General features: G+C 39.1%; 1 protein-coding gene across 1 annotated transcript in view; it reads right to left on the bottom strand.

Moving 5' to 3' along the window:
* Positions 1-628: 628 nt before the first annotated feature.
* tspan15 (tetraspanin 15) overlaps positions 629-19,251 on the bottom strand; it is a 29,793-nt gene continuing 11,170 nt past the window's right edge. The window contains exons 4-8 of the mRNA XM_083969304.1: positions 16,321-16,416; positions 5,989-6,105; positions 3,458-3,508; positions 2,543-2,659; positions 629-892 (exon numbers count right to left, since the gene is read on the bottom strand). Coding sequence (XP_083825430.1) covers positions 725-892; positions 2,543-2,659; positions 3,458-3,508; positions 5,989-6,105; positions 16,321-16,416 — 549 coding nt within the window. The 3' untranslated portion in view covers positions 629-724. The remainder of the gene's footprint in view (positions 893-2,542; positions 2,660-3,457; positions 3,509-5,988; positions 6,106-16,320; positions 16,417-19,251) is intronic.

Genomic DNA, 19,251 nt, shown 5'->3' with positions numbered 1-19,251 from the left:
ATGAGAGCTCTATAGACGACAGGACATGGCGTAAAGTTTCACTGAGCACTTGGGATGTATAGTATATGCAGCATATACTTTTTTATTCTTAAGGCTTATATTGAAAATAAATGATTTTCAGTCTCAAACCTCAAGGTAGATATTTCCTGCTTTCACACAACAAAACTGGTCCTACTGTATCTGGTACTGCAGATTTTTTGGCAAGAGTAGTGGTTGTATGGTGAGACCGGAAAACAAACACTGGACATACAGTAGGTATGAGAGTCAGTGCTGTGGATTTCATGTAATATATATATATGTACAGTATATCGTAACACACCAGAAGCAAAAGTGATTGTATTAGTTGTTGTGTTTTTTCCCTGAGAGTGTGTGAGGCACAGTTGAAAGTACACATCTAAATGAGCTCTGATTTCCCACTCGTACATTATAATACACAGTAATTTATAATTATTCCGTTTCTACAGTAATTTCATAGGAAAAATTTAAAAATTAACATTTACTATCAAACCCCTTAAAAAAAACGACCTTCTTCCCAATAAAAACAAACAAAAAAAACAAATCTATTTCCTCCATAATGGAGCGAGCTTGTCATCAACCTGCAGTTCAAAGGCAGATTCCCACAGTGGCTGCAGCAGTATCTTGATCGACTGGAGTGATATAACCGACTGTGAACGCTGGCAGGAGTCTGTTTTCTGCTCTCAGTTTTTTTTTCTGTCTCCATCAATCAGTCGATCTCTGGCATACACTTAAACCATTTGGACACACGGCCCGGGCTCTTGGTTCGTCTTTGCTGTGCATGTGAGTCCAGCAGTCCATCCGTGGAGTGACCGCACTCAATGATGGCATCTTCTACACGAGTGATATACAGCCAGCTGATTATAACACCGAAGAACTAGAGAGAGAGAGAGAGGAAAAGAGAAATACAATCAGTGTGAAATCATTATGTCAAGACAATCTAAGATGACAGCTCTTTTTCTACAATCTACCTGGGTAATATTGCACCTCATACAGTATATTGGGGCGAGACAAATATCTTTTAAAAATATTATTAGCAGCTAGTAAGAAAACCGTAACTCGAAGCTGGCTACAGACCACACCTCCAGCAGAGTCAGACTGGATCAATATTGTGACCAATATCCAAAATATGGAAAGGATGACCTTTTTGTTAAATCTACACACTGATAAATATTTGCACTATTGGGAAAAATGGATTGAAAAAAGAGATGCTCATTGAGCCATCATTGTATTTGTAACTCCACCAGTATAACGTCTGAATGAATGTATAGGCGACCAACTGTTTGTTCTATGTCTCTCTGTATGTTGTCTATGTTCCTTCTATAAAAATAAAGTACAAAAATGTCTAAGATGATTTAGTAGCATATGTGTGCTGAAACCATGACATGAAATGGAAAAACATTTTAGATGAATGGTGAAAAATGTTTAATGTTTCCTTCGTTAGTCAGACCTACAGTTGCCACAGATCCAGTGCTTTTTAAACTAGATGGTAATTACATCAATATCAAACTGCAACGATGTCATATCGTAGGACTTCTGTCAAAGATGTGTCCTTGCACTGCTGAACAGAACTGAGATGTTTAATTCATGTCGGCCATAGAGCGACGAGTGAGGAGACATGAAATAGGGCAAATGAGAAGCACCTCATGTATGGGATGGATGAGTGACTTACACCTTCTGCCCACTGAAGCTTATCATACTTATTAAAGTCAAGCATCATCTCTATTCATACATTCATAGCTGCCCACGTGTGTGTGTGTGTGTGTGTGTGTGTGTGTGTGTGCGTGTGTGTGTGTGTGTGTGTGTGTGTGTGTGTGTGTGTGTGTGTGTGTGTGTGTGTGTGTGCATGTGTGTTTGGACTTGCATCATGTGAGTTATGCGATGTGAGAGGACAGAAATGACAATGTGATGAAAAATAACCTCCATCACTCTCACATCCTCCGCTAGATCTGAGTAAAAAGGAAAATGGGTATGAAGTGAAAATGCAAATGTTTAACGTATGAGCCCATTATGTGTTTCTTCAACGTTCAACAAACAACAAAGACAATTTCAAAAGGTTTGTAGTTTTAAACTCAATTCGAATATAATATTGTATTTGTCATTAGTTTGATATATTGGGAACTGTGCCTGTTTCATTTGAACCCTTAATGAAACTAGCCAGTGTGCAAATATTGTCCTGCTTATTTTATCACTGCTAACACATTGGAGTCTTCACATGTAGCCGGCGTAGAGGAATTTACATTTCCTCCTGCTCACAGGAGTCGTTTCTATTAGACAGGCTGTTGAATGTAGATTAAAATTTTATTTCACGGTGCGTCTGATATTCACACAAACAAACAAACAAACAAACCAACTACAATAGCACTCGTTAAATCCCTTATAGCAGGGAGAGGGTTAACCATTTGAGTTAAAAAGAGTTCAGTTAAAAGATTAAACCAGCTATGATGAGATCAACACACACAAGGCATTGATGTCATATACTGAACAATGGCTTCATCGTCAATCTTGCATGTGTGTGTGTGTGTACCTGAGGCAGTAGGATCCCTAACAGCAGCCCAGCCATAATCTTATAGTTGTCCATCAGCCAGATGAGGAACGCGTCAGTGCAGCCTCTGATATGAATGGTTTCAGTCAAGGACAAACGCTAAGAGAAACATAATAATAACATCCATCAGTTTTCACAATTATACCCAGTTAAACAAGTTATACAATGATTTCAGTCAACACCTGAAAAAAATTATTTTACCTTTCACATCACTAATGAACAAATACACAGTAACAGCCTCATTATTAAAATGAAAATACACTTTTTTTAAACTGACCATTATGAAGTAAACACTGATTGTATGTGTAACTGCAATACAATGACAAAAATCTGTGTTTGCATTGGTTCCAGGTGAATCTAATTTATATGATTATTATGGTAGAGGTGGCAACAACGGTGAAGACTGAGAGTGACAGAAAACAAGATAAATCAAGGGTGTACTTTCAATGAACATTTTCTCGATGAAGAAAACCATGGTCGCAGTAACAGAAATTCAAGAGAGAGAGAGGTGCTAAAGACACTGACAGGGCCATTACAACTTCTAGGATTAGTCCAGTCCTGATGATGACCAGAGCAACTATGGAGAGAGCAGCAAACTCTTTAGTCGGGCCTTACTTCTGCTAGATCTATAAGGAATAAAACCTGCACATTAATGAATACAGCCAAGTGTTTTTCTGTGCTTTCATTTTCATTGTTGTTCTTGCTTTGGACGACAGTCAGGAGCCACAGTATCCATGTTGCAGGAGGCGGGAGAGATGAAAAGTTGTCTATTGCCACTTCAAGTTCTGTGTTTTAAAGCGGGAATTTCCAGTTGAGAGGAACTGCACTTTAATAGAGGCAAAAGACACGTCTGTCTTTTCTTAATTCAGTCATGTAAGTCAGTCTTCATTATCTTACCTCTGCCTCTAGCACCTTGTAGCCACAGAAAGTATTCACAACTTCATTTGGCTGGAGGGGAGAGAAGCAGAGAGACACAGGAGATAAAGTTAAAAGGGAGGAATAAAAAGCAGCTGGGAGACAGACAGTAACCTGTGAAAGGCTTTGAGCATCAAGGGGAGTCAACAGCAGAGAAAAGAAGACAAGCTTTCAGTCAAAATTATCCTTAGAGGTTGGATTTGTACAAAAAACAGCAAGAGAGGCGCGCACACACACACACACACACCTAAACTGCCTGAGACTGTGCGGTGTGTGTGTGTGTGTGTGTGTGTGTGTGTGTGTGTGTGTGTGTGTGTGTGTGTGTGTGTGTGTGACCAAGCCTTTTCCATTTTGAAATATTGAAATATATTCATGTATTCAAATAAGATAAGATAAACTGCTAGTCTCATGTGGCCGTCTGCCACAGGAAGAAGAGGAGAAAAGGGGTGATCACAGTTTTTAAGTCATTATACAAGTTTCAGGTATTTTTAGTGGATATTTCTTATTCATTACTTTGGGATTGGTACGATTAACTGGAAATGTGGGGGACACTCATTAAACCAAAACCAAACTGTCATTGTATTTCCCATGAGCCGTCTATGAAATATCACAATTAATTATAACTTAAAGGGATAGTTAACCCAAATTTCACTCATTTTCTACTCACCCTCATGTCGACTAAGGGTTGGGAGAAGTTTCAGAGTCCTCCGTGCCTTCTCTGAGTTACAGTTCACTGCTCTGCCTGTGTCAGTGCAAATCGCCCAGTTCACTGCTCTGTCGGTGTGGACGAAGAAAAGTGAGCCCCGTTCGCAACCGTCATATGGCAATGCAGTGCTGCACGGACCCCCCCGTAACTCCAAAAAGGTACGGATGACTCTGAAACTTCTCCCAACCCTTAGTCGACATGAGGGTGAGTAGAAAATGAGTGAAATTTGGGTGAACTATCCCTTTAAGAGGAAAACAAACTACCAAAATTGAAAAAAGCAAGTATGATTTACAGATATGAACTTGATAAATAGGAGGTGATGTTGACTCTTCTGTGTTAATTTTATCGGGAAAGTTGGGAAAAGTCCACATAGAAACACGTTGCACACTCAAATGCAGTTAATTGCTCTTCAGCTCCCTGCTCAGATTGCAGTAGATAATTCAAGGTTTGGATGACTGTCCCCGCACTTACTGGAGCCACTATTCATGAACTGTAATTGATGATTTATAATGTATGGATGTGCAGCTTAATATGGAAACCATGTATCATCTCAATATGAATAATAAACCCTTTTTTCTGAATCTTTAACAACTGACCTTCGAGAAAGACATCAGCTGTATCTATTGTACCAAATAAATGGCATTTTGAAGAATAGAGTGCACATGTATTAAAAAATACCCGATACTTCTCACATAATAGTCACAAGTATTGAAAATAAAGTTGTCAGTCAGTAACATGACCTCCATTCTGCTGCTGAGCTTGTGCATCGTGTGTTGTCATTGTCATCTTTCTTCATCTGTCAACTACTAAATGTCGAGACCAGATGTGTTCTTTGAGCAATTTGCTCAACAAACCACATTATTGCAATGTGAGACTTTCAGTATAGAGAGATGATGAATCCTGGAGGCAGTGGCTCAAGTTATTTTAATAGTTACTAAAAAAAATTAAGTGAACAACAAGAGAAATAATTATTTGTCTGTCACTTTTTCATGTCTTAACATTAAATTAAAATATTACATTAACTGCCTTTAGGCTCTTTAATAATGTTTCCTTTATTGTTAACAGAAGTGAGCCACACAGCTACAACATTAATAGAGAAAATACTATGAAACAATGGCATGAAAAATAAATTAAATGATGAGAGTCGTCATATACTATGCGGTTTCTTAACAGGAAAATAACCAGTTGACATTTTTCTCACCTTGGTATGAGAGCAATAAGTCAAACTTTTGCAATAAGAAATGTTATTGCATAGGTGTGGTAACTGAAGTGAGTATTTACAAGGACCAGTGGTTTCACTCTCATGAGCTCAGCCAGGAGGGAGTGTAATCTTGTTCGTCTGGCTGTCTCTATATAAACTCAGGGAGAGTGTAGGTGTTTAAATTAAAGGTAACAACTGTGATGTTTTGTGTGGGAGAAAATTGCCTGTGAGTGTGTCTAGCATAGAACAAGCTTTAATCACCATCCTAAGGATGAGGATATGCAGTTTAAATGCAACACCACACTATTACAGCCATTATTATAATGACATATGAACTGAAGCGAATGTTCGGGCGTTCAACAGACCTGTAATAAATAAATTAAGCCATAATGTTACAGATGCTTGTGTCCAACACCGACCTTCAAACGCCCACATATACAGTATAATAACAACAAGTAGAACCGAGAGTGGAAGAAATGGTGGTAGTATTACCTATATAAGGAAGCTTATAACAGACAGTAACAACAGTATTGGTGTCTAAGAGCATCATCAGGTAAATTGAAGTTGTAAATAATGACCAACAGTTAAAGTGATAGTGATACTAACCTTGGTAGTAACGCAGCAGGTATAAGGGACGCCACAGGCCAACGGACCAGGTGCAGAGCAGTTGTGGTACATGTTGACCGCCCAGTCTTTATACTCTTGACCTCCGCAACACTTAAACTGCCAGAGATGAGAAAAGTGGGGGAGAAAGAAAGAGGAGACATGAGTGCAGAAATTTAATTGGAAGAAGGGAGGAAGGAGGACAGACGAGCGATAAAGAGGGAGATTGAAGACGAAGAATGAGAGACAGAGGCAGGGAGGAGAGAGGGAAGATGAAAAGTAAACAACTCTGGAAACATTATCGCTGCTGTGCTCATGCAACGGCAGTAACACTTTGCAATGAAATGAACCATAATTAATGACAATCTGCATCTGATTATGAGTCTGTTTTCATACTGTGTGTTTGTCTCTCTTTTTCTTTGCCAAGATCTGCGCACAGGTGGTGGTAAGGCAGAGCAACATGGTTTCAATCAATTACGATATTACAATATAACATCGTACAGTATCATAGCTTCTTTTTGAATTAATATTGTATCTCAATCACAAACATTTTTATCATTTTCTCTGAATCATTAATTTGGACAAGAGACATTTGTAATATGATCAGTACAATCAGTTAGCAATGATCCAGTAAAATGAATCGTTTTCCCTCATTTCTTCATATCTCAATACATATAATAACAACAAATAACAAAAGAAATCCTCTTTTAGCAGATGTTCTCCAGATGTGTCCTCTTGTTCACAACAGAGAAAACTTAAATCCAAAGTCAAAATAACATCTCACTCACTCTACAACAAACCCAGCCACTATTTGAAAGCAGCAGCCTCAAAGACTGAAGTCTTTCCCCTTCAATCAATAACACTAACTAACACTAACTAGCAAATTGATACCTGACAACCTCCTGCTGTTGGTTCACAGACACAAAATAGTGTGACACCAACCAATTATATTTTATTGCTCTCTATTTCAGCCATTACTGACAAAACCCTCAGGAAAACATCTGTACTTCATGGGAACAATGAATAAGGTTTGATAAGCATTGATTATTGCTTTAGGCTGTGAGCCTTTGAATAACATTGAAACTCTTTCATTATTTGGTTTGATTAAGTGTTACTATGTAATATTGTTTGAAGGCTGTGAAGACAAATGGTCTGTCCATGTGTAAAAACCATATCATTTTGACGACAACAGAGCATTTGTCAATGTGGACATTTTGACTTGTCGTGGCAGTAAAGTCATAATATTAATGGAATGCAGCAAGAAGAGCACAACCTCAAATTGTTAACTCTCAATCCACATCGTACCAATCCTAGTCTAATGTCACTTTTTTACTGTAGATATGAGACACACAGCTGCTGCAGAGAGCACACACGCGGAGAAACTCAAGAGCCATTATCATCTGTGCTATGTAGTCATTTAGTAAGACAAATGCTTTTTTTGAGAAAGAGAAAGTGAGTCAGAGAGGCAGTGAGAGCCAAGAAGAGGACAAATAACATGAAGGGTCAGACAGAAAGAGAGTAAGAGGGTGAGACGAGAAATAAAGAGAGAAGATGAATAAATGAATGAAAATGAAGCTGCTCTTTGCCAGGCGGTGCGATCATCAGTATGCTGACATGATGCCGGTGTGCCAGGAAGTTACTACTCCTTCTCACTGGCGGGACGCCACGGGACGCCCATCACTGGGTCAGGGCCCAAACAAAAGTCAAAGGAAAGTAAAGCAGTTATGACGAGATTAATGTCTGCAAATAAATCCAAAAGTAAAGTTGACACTTAAGTTTCCAATTTATTAGCAGCAGCTGTACAGGAAACAATCTGGTCCAACAGTTGTGCAGTAAACCCTTTCTCCGTGAAGATTGATATCGAGTGCGGCTCAGGGGGTTTTGCATCCTCACGGGAGCAACGTGAAGCACCAATCCCTCAAAACACTTGTCAACACCAACGAGACGGCAGGAAAAGGTGAAGTCCCTCCATCCTCTCAGACTATAAAGAGACTCTCCACAGTCACTTTCAGATCGATGGCTGGATTACACAACAATTTGCTGGCTATACAGCAAAACACAAAGTCAAGTGAAATGGGACTAGTTTTTCATGGGTTTCCTCCTCTTTTCATCCCTGTTTCAATCACACACTGTTTCTATTAGACCCTGAAACAAAGACTTCTCTATTGGTGTCACAAATTGACCCTTCTTTACTGTTTTCTTTTTCTGTTTTTTATTGTCTTCTTCACTGTTGGATGGGAAATATTCTTCAGCTGTCAATAACTGGGAGAAAATCCTTCAGAGTTGGCTGTGTTTTGCAGAACATACAGAGGGGATGAGTGATTTTGTAGCCAACTGCTTGACTGACTGATGACCAGCTGTTCACTGGCAGACTGGCTGAATGCATAACTAACTGGATGGCTAATTGGTTTCTCAAATGGTGTGCTGCAAAGACGCAAGTCAGTCCATCCTGTGCTCCCTGCCTTCATGATTACATGGAACCTATGCATGCTGTGGCACGCATGAGTGCAGACTGAAAATTATACGATTTAATTTTTTTTTTTTTTTTTTTGCTAAACTTGGTGGCTCACCCTCTCGCCCTCCATCTCAAATTATTTATAGTGGTGCCATAAGGTACTAAAACATCTCAACAGAATTTGGAAGCAGTGTACAATTACAAAACCATTAAATACAAATTGGGTTCAGGGTCATGGTCATGGATGGGGTTAACTCAGGGTGACAAGGAACCCAGTAGACTGCACACGCAAACCTATGATTTTTTCCTGATACTAGATCATTTGAACATTAATAAGATGTATGAGATTAATCATGCAGCAAGTTAATAGGGAGAGATCACTCTTTGGTGAAGCTGTTAAAGGGGAACTATATGCAAGATTTTTACTTAGATTTTTTATTAAAACAGCTTCGGAGTAATTGTGATGGTTAAATGACTTGTTACAGGGAGAATGGAGGCTCTCTGCCTTCCCTAGCATCTCTTGAAAACCAACCTGGCAAGATCAGCGCCTCTGACCCAGTACGCCGGATCTTATCCTGCAAGAAACTGCTTTACGGCACTACAACACAAACCCGGTAATCTGTAATCTCTTGTTTATGACAGTTAAGACGACACAAAGAACAGCAAAACATGCACTGCAGAAAATGTTTTTGCCAAAACAGTGAAAAAGTGACCGGACTTGAATAGTTCCCCCTTTTAAAACCCAAAATGTGACCCAACTTACCAACTTCTTGTTTAAACCCACAATCTTTAAACAGAGATTGTGTAAAATCTCCATCTTAACAGCAATTAGCTACTAAAGCTGTAAGATGTAGTGAAGTGGAATATAAAGTAGCATAAAATTGAATTAGTAAAGTACAAACACCTAAAATTGCATTCCTATTTAATTACAGTACCTTCTCTCCATTGCTAACTCTTATCATCATTCAGCCTTCAGGACACATGGATTTTAACAATTATGTGTGAGAACAAAGGCATACGTCTTACAGAGCTAATAACAAAAAGGTAAAAGACTAAACCACCACAGCAACACAGGAAACTTCTAAAATGAAACAAAAAACTTTTTCTGATTTCAAAACTAATCCCTACCACAACTAATCATCCAGTGTCTCACTCCCCGAGACTGAGCACATGTGTTTACTAATAATAATGTGACATTTCATATTGGTACTGAAATGCTAAGTCGGCATCGGAAATTAAATCACACACAATCGGTTGCTTCTAACTTTCTCTCTGTGTTGAGAAATGAAATGAAATTAAATGAAATGTGTTGTGCAGTCTACGTCTTAAATTTAGGCTTGGTGGTTTTGAAAAAAAAATCAGGATTTTAGCGGAACAGCACCTTGGATACTGCTTAGAAGGGACTGTCGGTATGTTGTGTTACTCGGGTGTCTGATATCAACATGTAAATGAGAAGAGCTTTATTGGAAATTAGGAGGAACTAAACTACTGTGTATGTGAGCGAGTAGGACAGAAACAGTCAGAATGCAAATGTGATGCCATGATGGTTTAACAACAGTTTTCAACTATGCACTCAATTTTGCACATCAACCTCTACAAAGTGTTGGTCTAGTCTTGTTTACTTGGGTCTGTTTTCTCAGAGGATGTTTAGATGCCTTTGAAAACAGTATTTGCTAGTTTGTACAGTCATGGTAGATGTTAGTGGAAAAAAAATAGCACTTTCCATCGGCACAGTAGCAGCTCAAAATAAAAATGTTAACATTTTTCAACATTAATTTAATGTAGTGTGAGAGCTGGTTAGATTACTATATATAGCCTCCTGCTTATAGATGCAAAAGCTGGTGGAAAACAAGTAATGTGTTTTGAAAAGCACATAAAAACCAGTACTAGTATGCAATTTATCAGTCAAAACAACTGCCACATAATATAAAGGAGGAGGTCGTATGTTATGGAGACGCTCCACTGGAGCAGCAGAGGATCTACAGTGACACAACCTGAACAAACAATCTATTTGCCTATGAATAATGGACTGTTCCTGCCAATGTTAAGCCAGCCTCCTATTTAATGGATGGACATAGTCTGTGGACCCAACTGATCAATCGGGGCTTCTCCAGGTCGAACAGATGAGACCAGGTGTGACAAATGGACAGGTGGAGTTACAGATTGGTTCTCGAGAGAGCAACACTGTCCTTTGCATTTTAAATAATTTAAATAGAACAATTTAATCCTCCTCATTTCATTATCATTTATTCTTTTCCCTTTTGGTGGAACAGTTCCACCAATAAATGTTCAATACTCAAGGTTAAATGTCAACAAATTAGTTATTTATCCAGTATATTTGGATTATCCAGAGATTTTTTTTAGAGAAAAACTACTTCTTTAATATTTAACCACGATGATAAAAGCCATGTCCTTCGACTTGGTCCCTCACTCCCATCCACTAAGCCTACAGCACCTTGGGGCAAATTTCTTATATGTGACATTGAGCTATATGAATTAAATGAGTTACATCTTCATCATGTTGAAGGAAATGAGCGACATCACATCACTAAAGATACAGTGTGTGTGTGTGTGTGACACAGTGGAGCCTACAGACTAAGGTGATGTGTGTGTGCATAGTGTGCAAAGACACACACACACACACACACACACACACACACACACACACACACACACACACACACACACACACACACACACACACACACACACACACACACACACACACACACACACACACACACACACACACACACACACACACACACACACACACACACACACACACAACACACACACACACACACACACACACACACACACACACACACACACACACACACACACACACACACACACACACACACACACACACACACAGACATTTCAATATTAAGATTTTGTTCAAATATTTTAATTTGCATGGTAAAGTTTAATGTGTGCTTTGTAAATAAGCACACATCAAACTGTACAACTGCCTTGACTTGTCTTTGCCAAAATGCCAACAACGATGCCTGTGATGAATCAGAAATGAACTCATAAATATGCATGTTCGCTTTTATGTCAAATAACCACACAGCACTTGGGAAATGAAGTCAGTGTCTGTCTGAATGACTGAATAGTTCTGTTGTTTGTGCTGCTGCTGTAAGACTTCTAGATATGAACACAGTCCTACAGCAGCAGCTATGAGAACACAGAAAAACGTTCCCAACTATTTGAGCTACGAAGTGGACGAGTGCTAAGGTATCTCCTGAGGAGAGAAATGAAAATTGGCAGTTTATTACATTAAGACTTTTCATTCATCAACATTATGATTAGTGCCATGGTTAACTATGCAATGTAACATGTGGGAAAGAGCAGTACTGGTGTCTCCCACAGTGTGTAAGACACCAATGGCCATCTCTGGTGGAATAAATGTCACATTTGCATCAGGTGCAGCGGATAGACCTAGATTAACTCAGCATATGATATGAAATGCCACTAATCTATGGATTTATGTTATAGATCCAAGATAATATTTCTCTCATTTCCTGTTGTTGCAGATCTGATACAATGTAGTCGGCGGGACACACTGGGTTAGAGGGATAACAATGCTTCAAACAATTTAGTTACAACTGCAACTAACAATTATTTTCGGAAACGAAAAGAGGAACCTGGAGCACACGAGTCACTGGTGATGCAAATAATTTACTTAGTGCAGAAACAAGACCAACGTTTCGACGTACAACGTCTTCATCAGGGTCAAAATTTTTCTGTCTTTTTGACCCTGATGAAGACGTTGTACGTCGAAACGTTGGTCTTGTTTCTGCACTAAGTAAATTATTTGCATCACCAGTGACTCGTGTGCTCCAGGTTCCTCTTTTCGTTTCCTCAAGTTTTTAGTCCTTCCTGAGAGCACCGACCTCCACCTGTGGAGTGGCTGCAGCGCACAGATACTCCTTTCTTATTTAACAATTATTTTCATTGCCACTCAGTTGGGTTTCTTTTTCATACTGGTACATTGATCCCTTGAGAGAATAATCTTGTCCAAAACAGTCTAATTTCCTATCACTGAAGATGAGCCCAACATTTTTACAATTGAAAATGTGGAACCGGAAGATGTCCAATATCTCTGATTGAACGATAATGTTCTGATTATCAGACTATCTTCTACTGTTATCCTGTTAATCAGGTAATAATTTCCACTCTGATGAAGCGTAATATGACTCCACCTAAGGTCAAGCCCGATCTGGACATGTGGTACAACAGTGTCAAGTCTGACACTTAAATATCTCACAGGAAATCTACCAGACTCAGACAACAGCAGTTCTACACAAAAACAATGTGGGGTTTGTTTTTAGTTCACACTGAACTTTATATTTTCAAGGAAAGTCCCATCTGACCTTTTGAAAACATAGTTGACATTCCTGAGATGAAATTCCATGAAATGTTTTCCACTTGCTGGACATGAGGCTGTCAGCAGCATGTGACAGGAATGAAATATTTACTACTATGAAGAACTGGGCAAAAACAAACAAACAAAAATTCATCCAATCCAACACCACCTATAGTTCGTATGCAATCTTTAGCTCATCTTTTTGCTATTGATGTGTCACCATCATAAGTCTATGGTCACCACTGACTCAACAGAAGCACACGAGGCAAAGCACAATTCAGTCCACTGTCCTCACAAACACAGATAAATCCACAAGTCCCATTATGTGTGGAAACAGGCTCAGTCCGCACAAACTTCCATGTCCTCCAGGAAAACACTTAAATCTCTCCTGCTGCAGGACCCTTGATCCAACCATTAGTTTTAGTCCATGACGGGACAATACTTATACAGAAGGAGCTTTACAGCACTGCTGCCAAATGGCTCTCTACCATTACTGAAGCACTGTTTGTTGCTATCACGGCGGGCACATCACAGCACCAGTCAGTTAAGCTCTTCACAGAGCACATCACAGGATAAAATATGAGAAATTTGCTGCCAAAGGAAAACTGGCCTCCGTTTGTTTGGAACGACAGTGAAGTGGATCAGCTTTTGAAGTGAATAACCGAGTACAGGTTCATCTACGCTGTGGAGCAATGCCAAAACTTAAAAAGCCAAGGTCATATTTTGACCCAAACAAACTGAACAACCACTTTCTGAAGTCTCTCCAGCAGCAACGACTCCTCCTGACAGCACGGCAACAGCCGACACTGATTATAGACTCTTTAAATCGATGGAGAATGGATGGACAGATTCATGAATGTCTTAATCTTGCAACCTGACAAGATAAGGACACTTAATAGAACTTGTGACAAACTGCTGACTGATCAATATTAGCATAATGGAGTCAAGCATGAAGAATTATGGTGCAATTTCATTCTTTTCTTCTCCTTTCTGGTCTCCTCCTGAATGTCTCCAACATTGTGTGTCTGCTGTTTGGTGCCAAGTGGTTTGTGCACACTGGTGCTTTTTTCTTTTTCAATGAAAAACTGTTGAAAGTTGAAAGTTGTGGACCAGACAAACAAACAATGAGCTGAAACTAGGTGTACATGCTGAGAGGATTATACTGAAGTAAGAGTTTGACAGTAAACTAATTAGAGCTTTGTCAGTGTGGCTTGATCAGTCTGACTCACACCTCCACAACTGTCATCACATTTAGATTTGAATGTGAATCATTTCCAAATAATCCCACTTCTTCAAACCAATGCGAAAAAGCCTCCACAAAAAACATGCAAAAATCATCATGACTGCCTAAACTGAAAAACAGACAGTAAGAGATGTGAATTTGAATAGTAAATTGTTATGGGAAGGCACCTGCTGAGTCTGCCAATGTGCTAAAGTGAAAGTTCAGACTCGTGGATTCAAGTTTTTACAAGCTGACCAGGCCGACAGCGGCGGGATGTGCAGGTGTTTCAGCTCCCATTTGCCTAACCACCAACTCAGCTGCCACACAACCAGGTAAGTAACCACTTACAGTACGAGCCTTCAAGCATCTAGGATATCATTTAATAAAGACACAATCTTGCTGCACTGGCTTCTGTGGCGCTAAACGCTTACACACTCCCTAATGGCACGAGGCTGTGGAGACCTGCAGACTGAAGGAACATTTGTCTTTTCTCTTCTGTTAGCAAGTGGAGTTTGTTGCAGGCTGCTTGTGAATCTCAATGGGTGATCGTTCTCCTGCCCCCTGACACAGCATCCCAGTGTGCTTGACAAAAGTTGGTAATGAGATTTGAGCTTCAGGCAGCTTGATGTACTGCGGGAGCAGGTGCACTGTGTTGGCTCGGAAATGCTCTCTCATTATTTTGGACATGACTTGCTGTGATCATCCTAGTTCACTCGTGGATTTTTAATCAGCTGTCTGAGCTGCGTTCACTGCCTGTGCATGATATCATATCTAAAAAGCAAATACATACCTTTCAGTTATGTCTTTTGCAGACAGGCAACATTTGATATAATATACAGCGGGGAAAATAAGTATTGAACGCGTCAACATTTTTCTCAGAAAATATATTTCTAATAGAGCTATTGACATGAAATTTTCACCAGATGTCGGCATCAACCCAAGTAATGCACACACACAAAGAAATCCAAACATTTATGTCCATAAATTAAGTTATGTGTAATAAAGTGAAATGACACAGGGAATAAGTATTGAACACATGAAGAAAAGGAGGGGCAAAAAGGTATGGAAAGCCAAGAAAGCAGCTGGAGTTTGTCAGTATTTAGAATGTAATCCTGTCTCCTATCAGTGCAAAGTAATATCTGCTGGTTTAGTCCTGATTGATGCCTTTTAAAAAGGTTTCTCACCACCAAGGTGTCAGACAATAAGTATTGCATGGTGGGCAATGGCAAAGGGCTGTCTAAGAGCTGTCTAAAGACCTACACAACCAAAGATTTCAGACATAAGAGTCAAAACAATAATCAGAAGGGTTCCCTAACAGTCCAGGACACTGGTGGAGAGCTTCAGAAAGACCTGGAATCAGCAGGTACAGTTGTTTCAGAGAAAACAATAAGTAATGCACTCAACCGCCATGGCCTCCATGCACACACACCATGCAAGACATGGAGGCCATGGCGGTTGAGTGCATTACTTATTGTTTTCTCTGAAACAACTGTACCTGCTGATCCCAGGTCTTTCTGAAGCTCTCCACCAGTGTCCTGGACTGTTAGGGAAACCTTCTGATTATTGTTTTGACTCCTGTTTTGCAATAATAAGGTTGCGTAGGTCTTTAGACAGCTCTTAGACAGCCCTTTGCCATTGCCCACCATGCAATACTTATTGTCTGACACCTTGGTGGTGAGAAACCTTTTTAAAAGGCATCAATCAGGACTAAACCAGCAGATATTACTTTGCACTGATAGGAGACAGGATTACATTCCAAATACTGACAAACTCCAGCTGTTTTTTTGGCTTTCCATACCTTTTTGCCCCTCCTTTTCTTCATGTGTTCAATACTTATTCCCTGTGTCATTTCACTTTATTACACATAACTTAATTTATGGACATTAATGTTCGGATTTCTTTGTATGTGTGCATTACTTGGGTTGATGCCGACATCTGGTGAAAATTTCATGTCAATAGCTCTATTAGAAATATATTTTCTGAGAAAAATGTTGACGCGTTCAATACTTATTTTCCCCGCTGTATATATATATAGTATATGTGGACATGTATTGACATTATGATGTGTAAATTCTACGTGCCGCTGCTGACCTTTTTGTGTGTGTTTTATGTTGTATTTGAACATGGATTGTATTGTATAGGACATAAATTGCATTGATACACTGCAAATACGTTGAATGGACCCCAGGAAGAATAGCTTTGGCATTGCCATAGCTAATGGGGATCCGAATAAATCAAATCAAATCAAAGGCATGTTGCTCAGTGTGAGTGACGTGAGTTTACCTTCTTCTGAACAAAGTCCATGATGTTTTTGAAGTCCAGGTCGTCATAGTAGTTCACTATTCCTCTTCGGATGTTCTTGTTCAGTAACTCCACCGTCTGTATGGATGAAAATAACCAAAACAGTTTCGGGTGTGTTAATGATAATGGAGGGTTGTCATGATGTGACCATGTTGCTTTTGTCAGCGACACAGCTGATCTACCATTACTGTGTCAGAGAGACAGGCAGCTCTGGAGAGGAAATGCTGTGATTAGTCAAGGTGACTGATCCAATGAACTGGAATATTAAAATATGACAGTCTGACAGCTCACATCTGTCAGTCACAATCTGGTGCAGTGGGGTCAAATTAGGTTAATGTATCAATCTATGCACAGACTGAGAATACATATTTGAAATTTGTGACTCCATTAAAAGTCCACACATAAAGTGCTTTTCATTGAATGTTTTCATTAAGCAAGCCATTCATTTATTCCACTAATTTGTCATTGTGGCTGTCAAGGCATTCATGACCAAGACACATTTCCCTGAGCAGGACAATAAAGTTTATCGTATTGTATCGTATTGTAATTTCACTCCTGTTTCTGTTGTATTACCTTAATTTATAGTTTATTAGGCTTCGGGCTTTTTTCCCTCATTCAAGCCCGTTGATGCTCCGTCATGTCTCTCGTGTTTCCACCAATAATAATAATAATAATGAACTGAGACCACTACCCTCATGAGAGTCAGAGATTAAGGGGACTAAGCTTTTCATTTAATTTCTTTTCGTCCCCCTCAGAATATATCACGTCCTCACAGTGAATCTTTAGGGCCAAGGCAGCAACGTTAAATATTTTTATAGATTTATAGATTTGGAGTTTGTCCACTGAGGCATTTCACTCTGAGAAAGACGACACTGGACCATTATTAAAGAGCTCACTATTAGCTCACACAGCATTACCATTTTAAACATGTCATTCATGGAGACAGCAGTGAAAATCCATCTTTGTAAAAAAATATACTTATACAGCTAAAATCTTATTAATATGCATCCATTTCTCATTCACAGCCAAATTATTTAAATCTCAATGTAAATGAGATGACAGTAAGATGAAAAAATGACACATGAATAGCTGGGACTTAATTGTATTTATAATAAAACTGCTGTTAATATATGAAATATGAAATGTAAAAACATAATGTAGATAATTCAGCTTTTCAATGCATTACATGGCAGTGCTGGAAAAGTTAATCAAAGACAGGCCATTATTGTGTTCAAAGTCACTGTCATGTAAATTAGATGATTGAAGAGTATTAAAAAGACACAAACTCAGAAACTCAAGCTGGTCCCCACAGAGCCACATTAAAACATTCATGAATGAGAGAGCGTTTTATCAAGAAAGCTGATGTAATGAATATCTCAATCGAGGACCCTCAATATCAAACCACTCCGCCTCGATGAATCATGGGCACATTAGCAGTAATCCTTTATCAGTGTCTCTAAAATGAAAGCCTCAGTTCTCAAGGTGCAAACCTCACAAATACATTCATTTTTGAATTTCAACATGTTTTCCAGTTTCCAAAATGCTGAATATATGTAAATGACATAACAAGAATGACATGAGACGTATTAATGCCTCACATGCCGTCACATGATCGTCAGGTAAATGAGATAAATAAAACCAGATAATATAGGATAAGTATCATAGATAGGTAATCCCTGGTATAACTGTCAGTTGAGCAGCAACTGTGATGAAAACTACATCAGCTCTCACTCTACTCTGAGTTACAGTATGATAAGAAACTATTTCCTAACGCTACTCTATTCCACTCTAGAAATCTACTTTGGATTACTTGTACACTGGCTTGACCACAAAGTGTATTTTGGTCACTAAATGCAAAGGCAGGACTGTTTTATTCATATTCCTATTCATGTTATACACATTTTTATTTGCATACAGTAGGCACAGTAGGCTACATATAATAAACACATGATACTGCATAAAACAATCAATCTAATGAATTTGGACAAAAAATGTAAAATAGGGAGTTTTAAGTCAGTTCTCTAGATTGCTCAAAATTAATTTTCATAAGGCTTGTTGCACTAATGTTTATACCATGCACAAACATGGTCTGAGCCTGTGGTGTGGTCGTCATTGTGGGTTTCCAGTGTCAGCATGGTAACGGTGTGAGGAAGTTCACCTAAACTGAAACAACCTCTGGCCTCCTGCAGTTTTGCATCCTACAATTTACTGTTTCCGTTACCATTTCTGCATTTTAATATTTAAACTGAAACTCCCATGGGAAAAAAAACACCCTAAAACACACAGAAAAATGTCTGGATGCTTTCAGTTACCAGAGACCGAACACCGTCACTAAACCTGATGGCTTAAGATTCGCTCTCTGCAGCCGTCTCTCAATAAAGAATGATTTTGTGTGCATTGATGGCAGCTTGAGATCAGTTCATTATAACAGCCGCAGCAAATGAAATGTTCACTTGCGCAATGGGGGTTTGTTGGGAGATGGTCCGGACTCCTGGGCTGGTTTCCTCAGTGGTGGGGAAAACACAGCATTTTAAATCACCCACCTCCAGTGAACCACTGAACAACAGGAATTGATGGAGCTCATTGGAGTAATTTAAATTAATTATTATCTAATTAACAAAAAAACTATTAATAACCCCCAGCGTTTACATGTTGTATTTCCTTTTCTTCCTCTGTCTTAACACAAAGTGCTGCTCATGATCACAAACAGAAGCTGCTTGCTGTGGCCATTGACTGCATAAAAACAAATGATCATGCTGTTTTAGTAGCCTATGCACCGGAACATACTGTAAATGGATTTCATTGTAAGAAGCTAAATGAGATTTTTTTTAAAAGAGAGCACAAGAAAGAAAGAGAGAATCCGGGTAAGGATTAGGAGTGACTGAGAGAAACAGACAAAAGCTAGATTTATAC

This window comes from Trachurus trachurus (genome assembly GCF_905171665.1).
Source record: "Trachurus trachurus genome assembly, chromosome: 3".
Taxonomy (NCBI): Eukaryota; Metazoa; Chordata; class Actinopteri; order Carangiformes; family Carangidae; genus Trachurus; species Trachurus trachurus.
The sequence above is the reverse complement of the archived record's forward strand: the minus strand, read 5'-3'. Positions and strand labels throughout refer to the sequence as shown.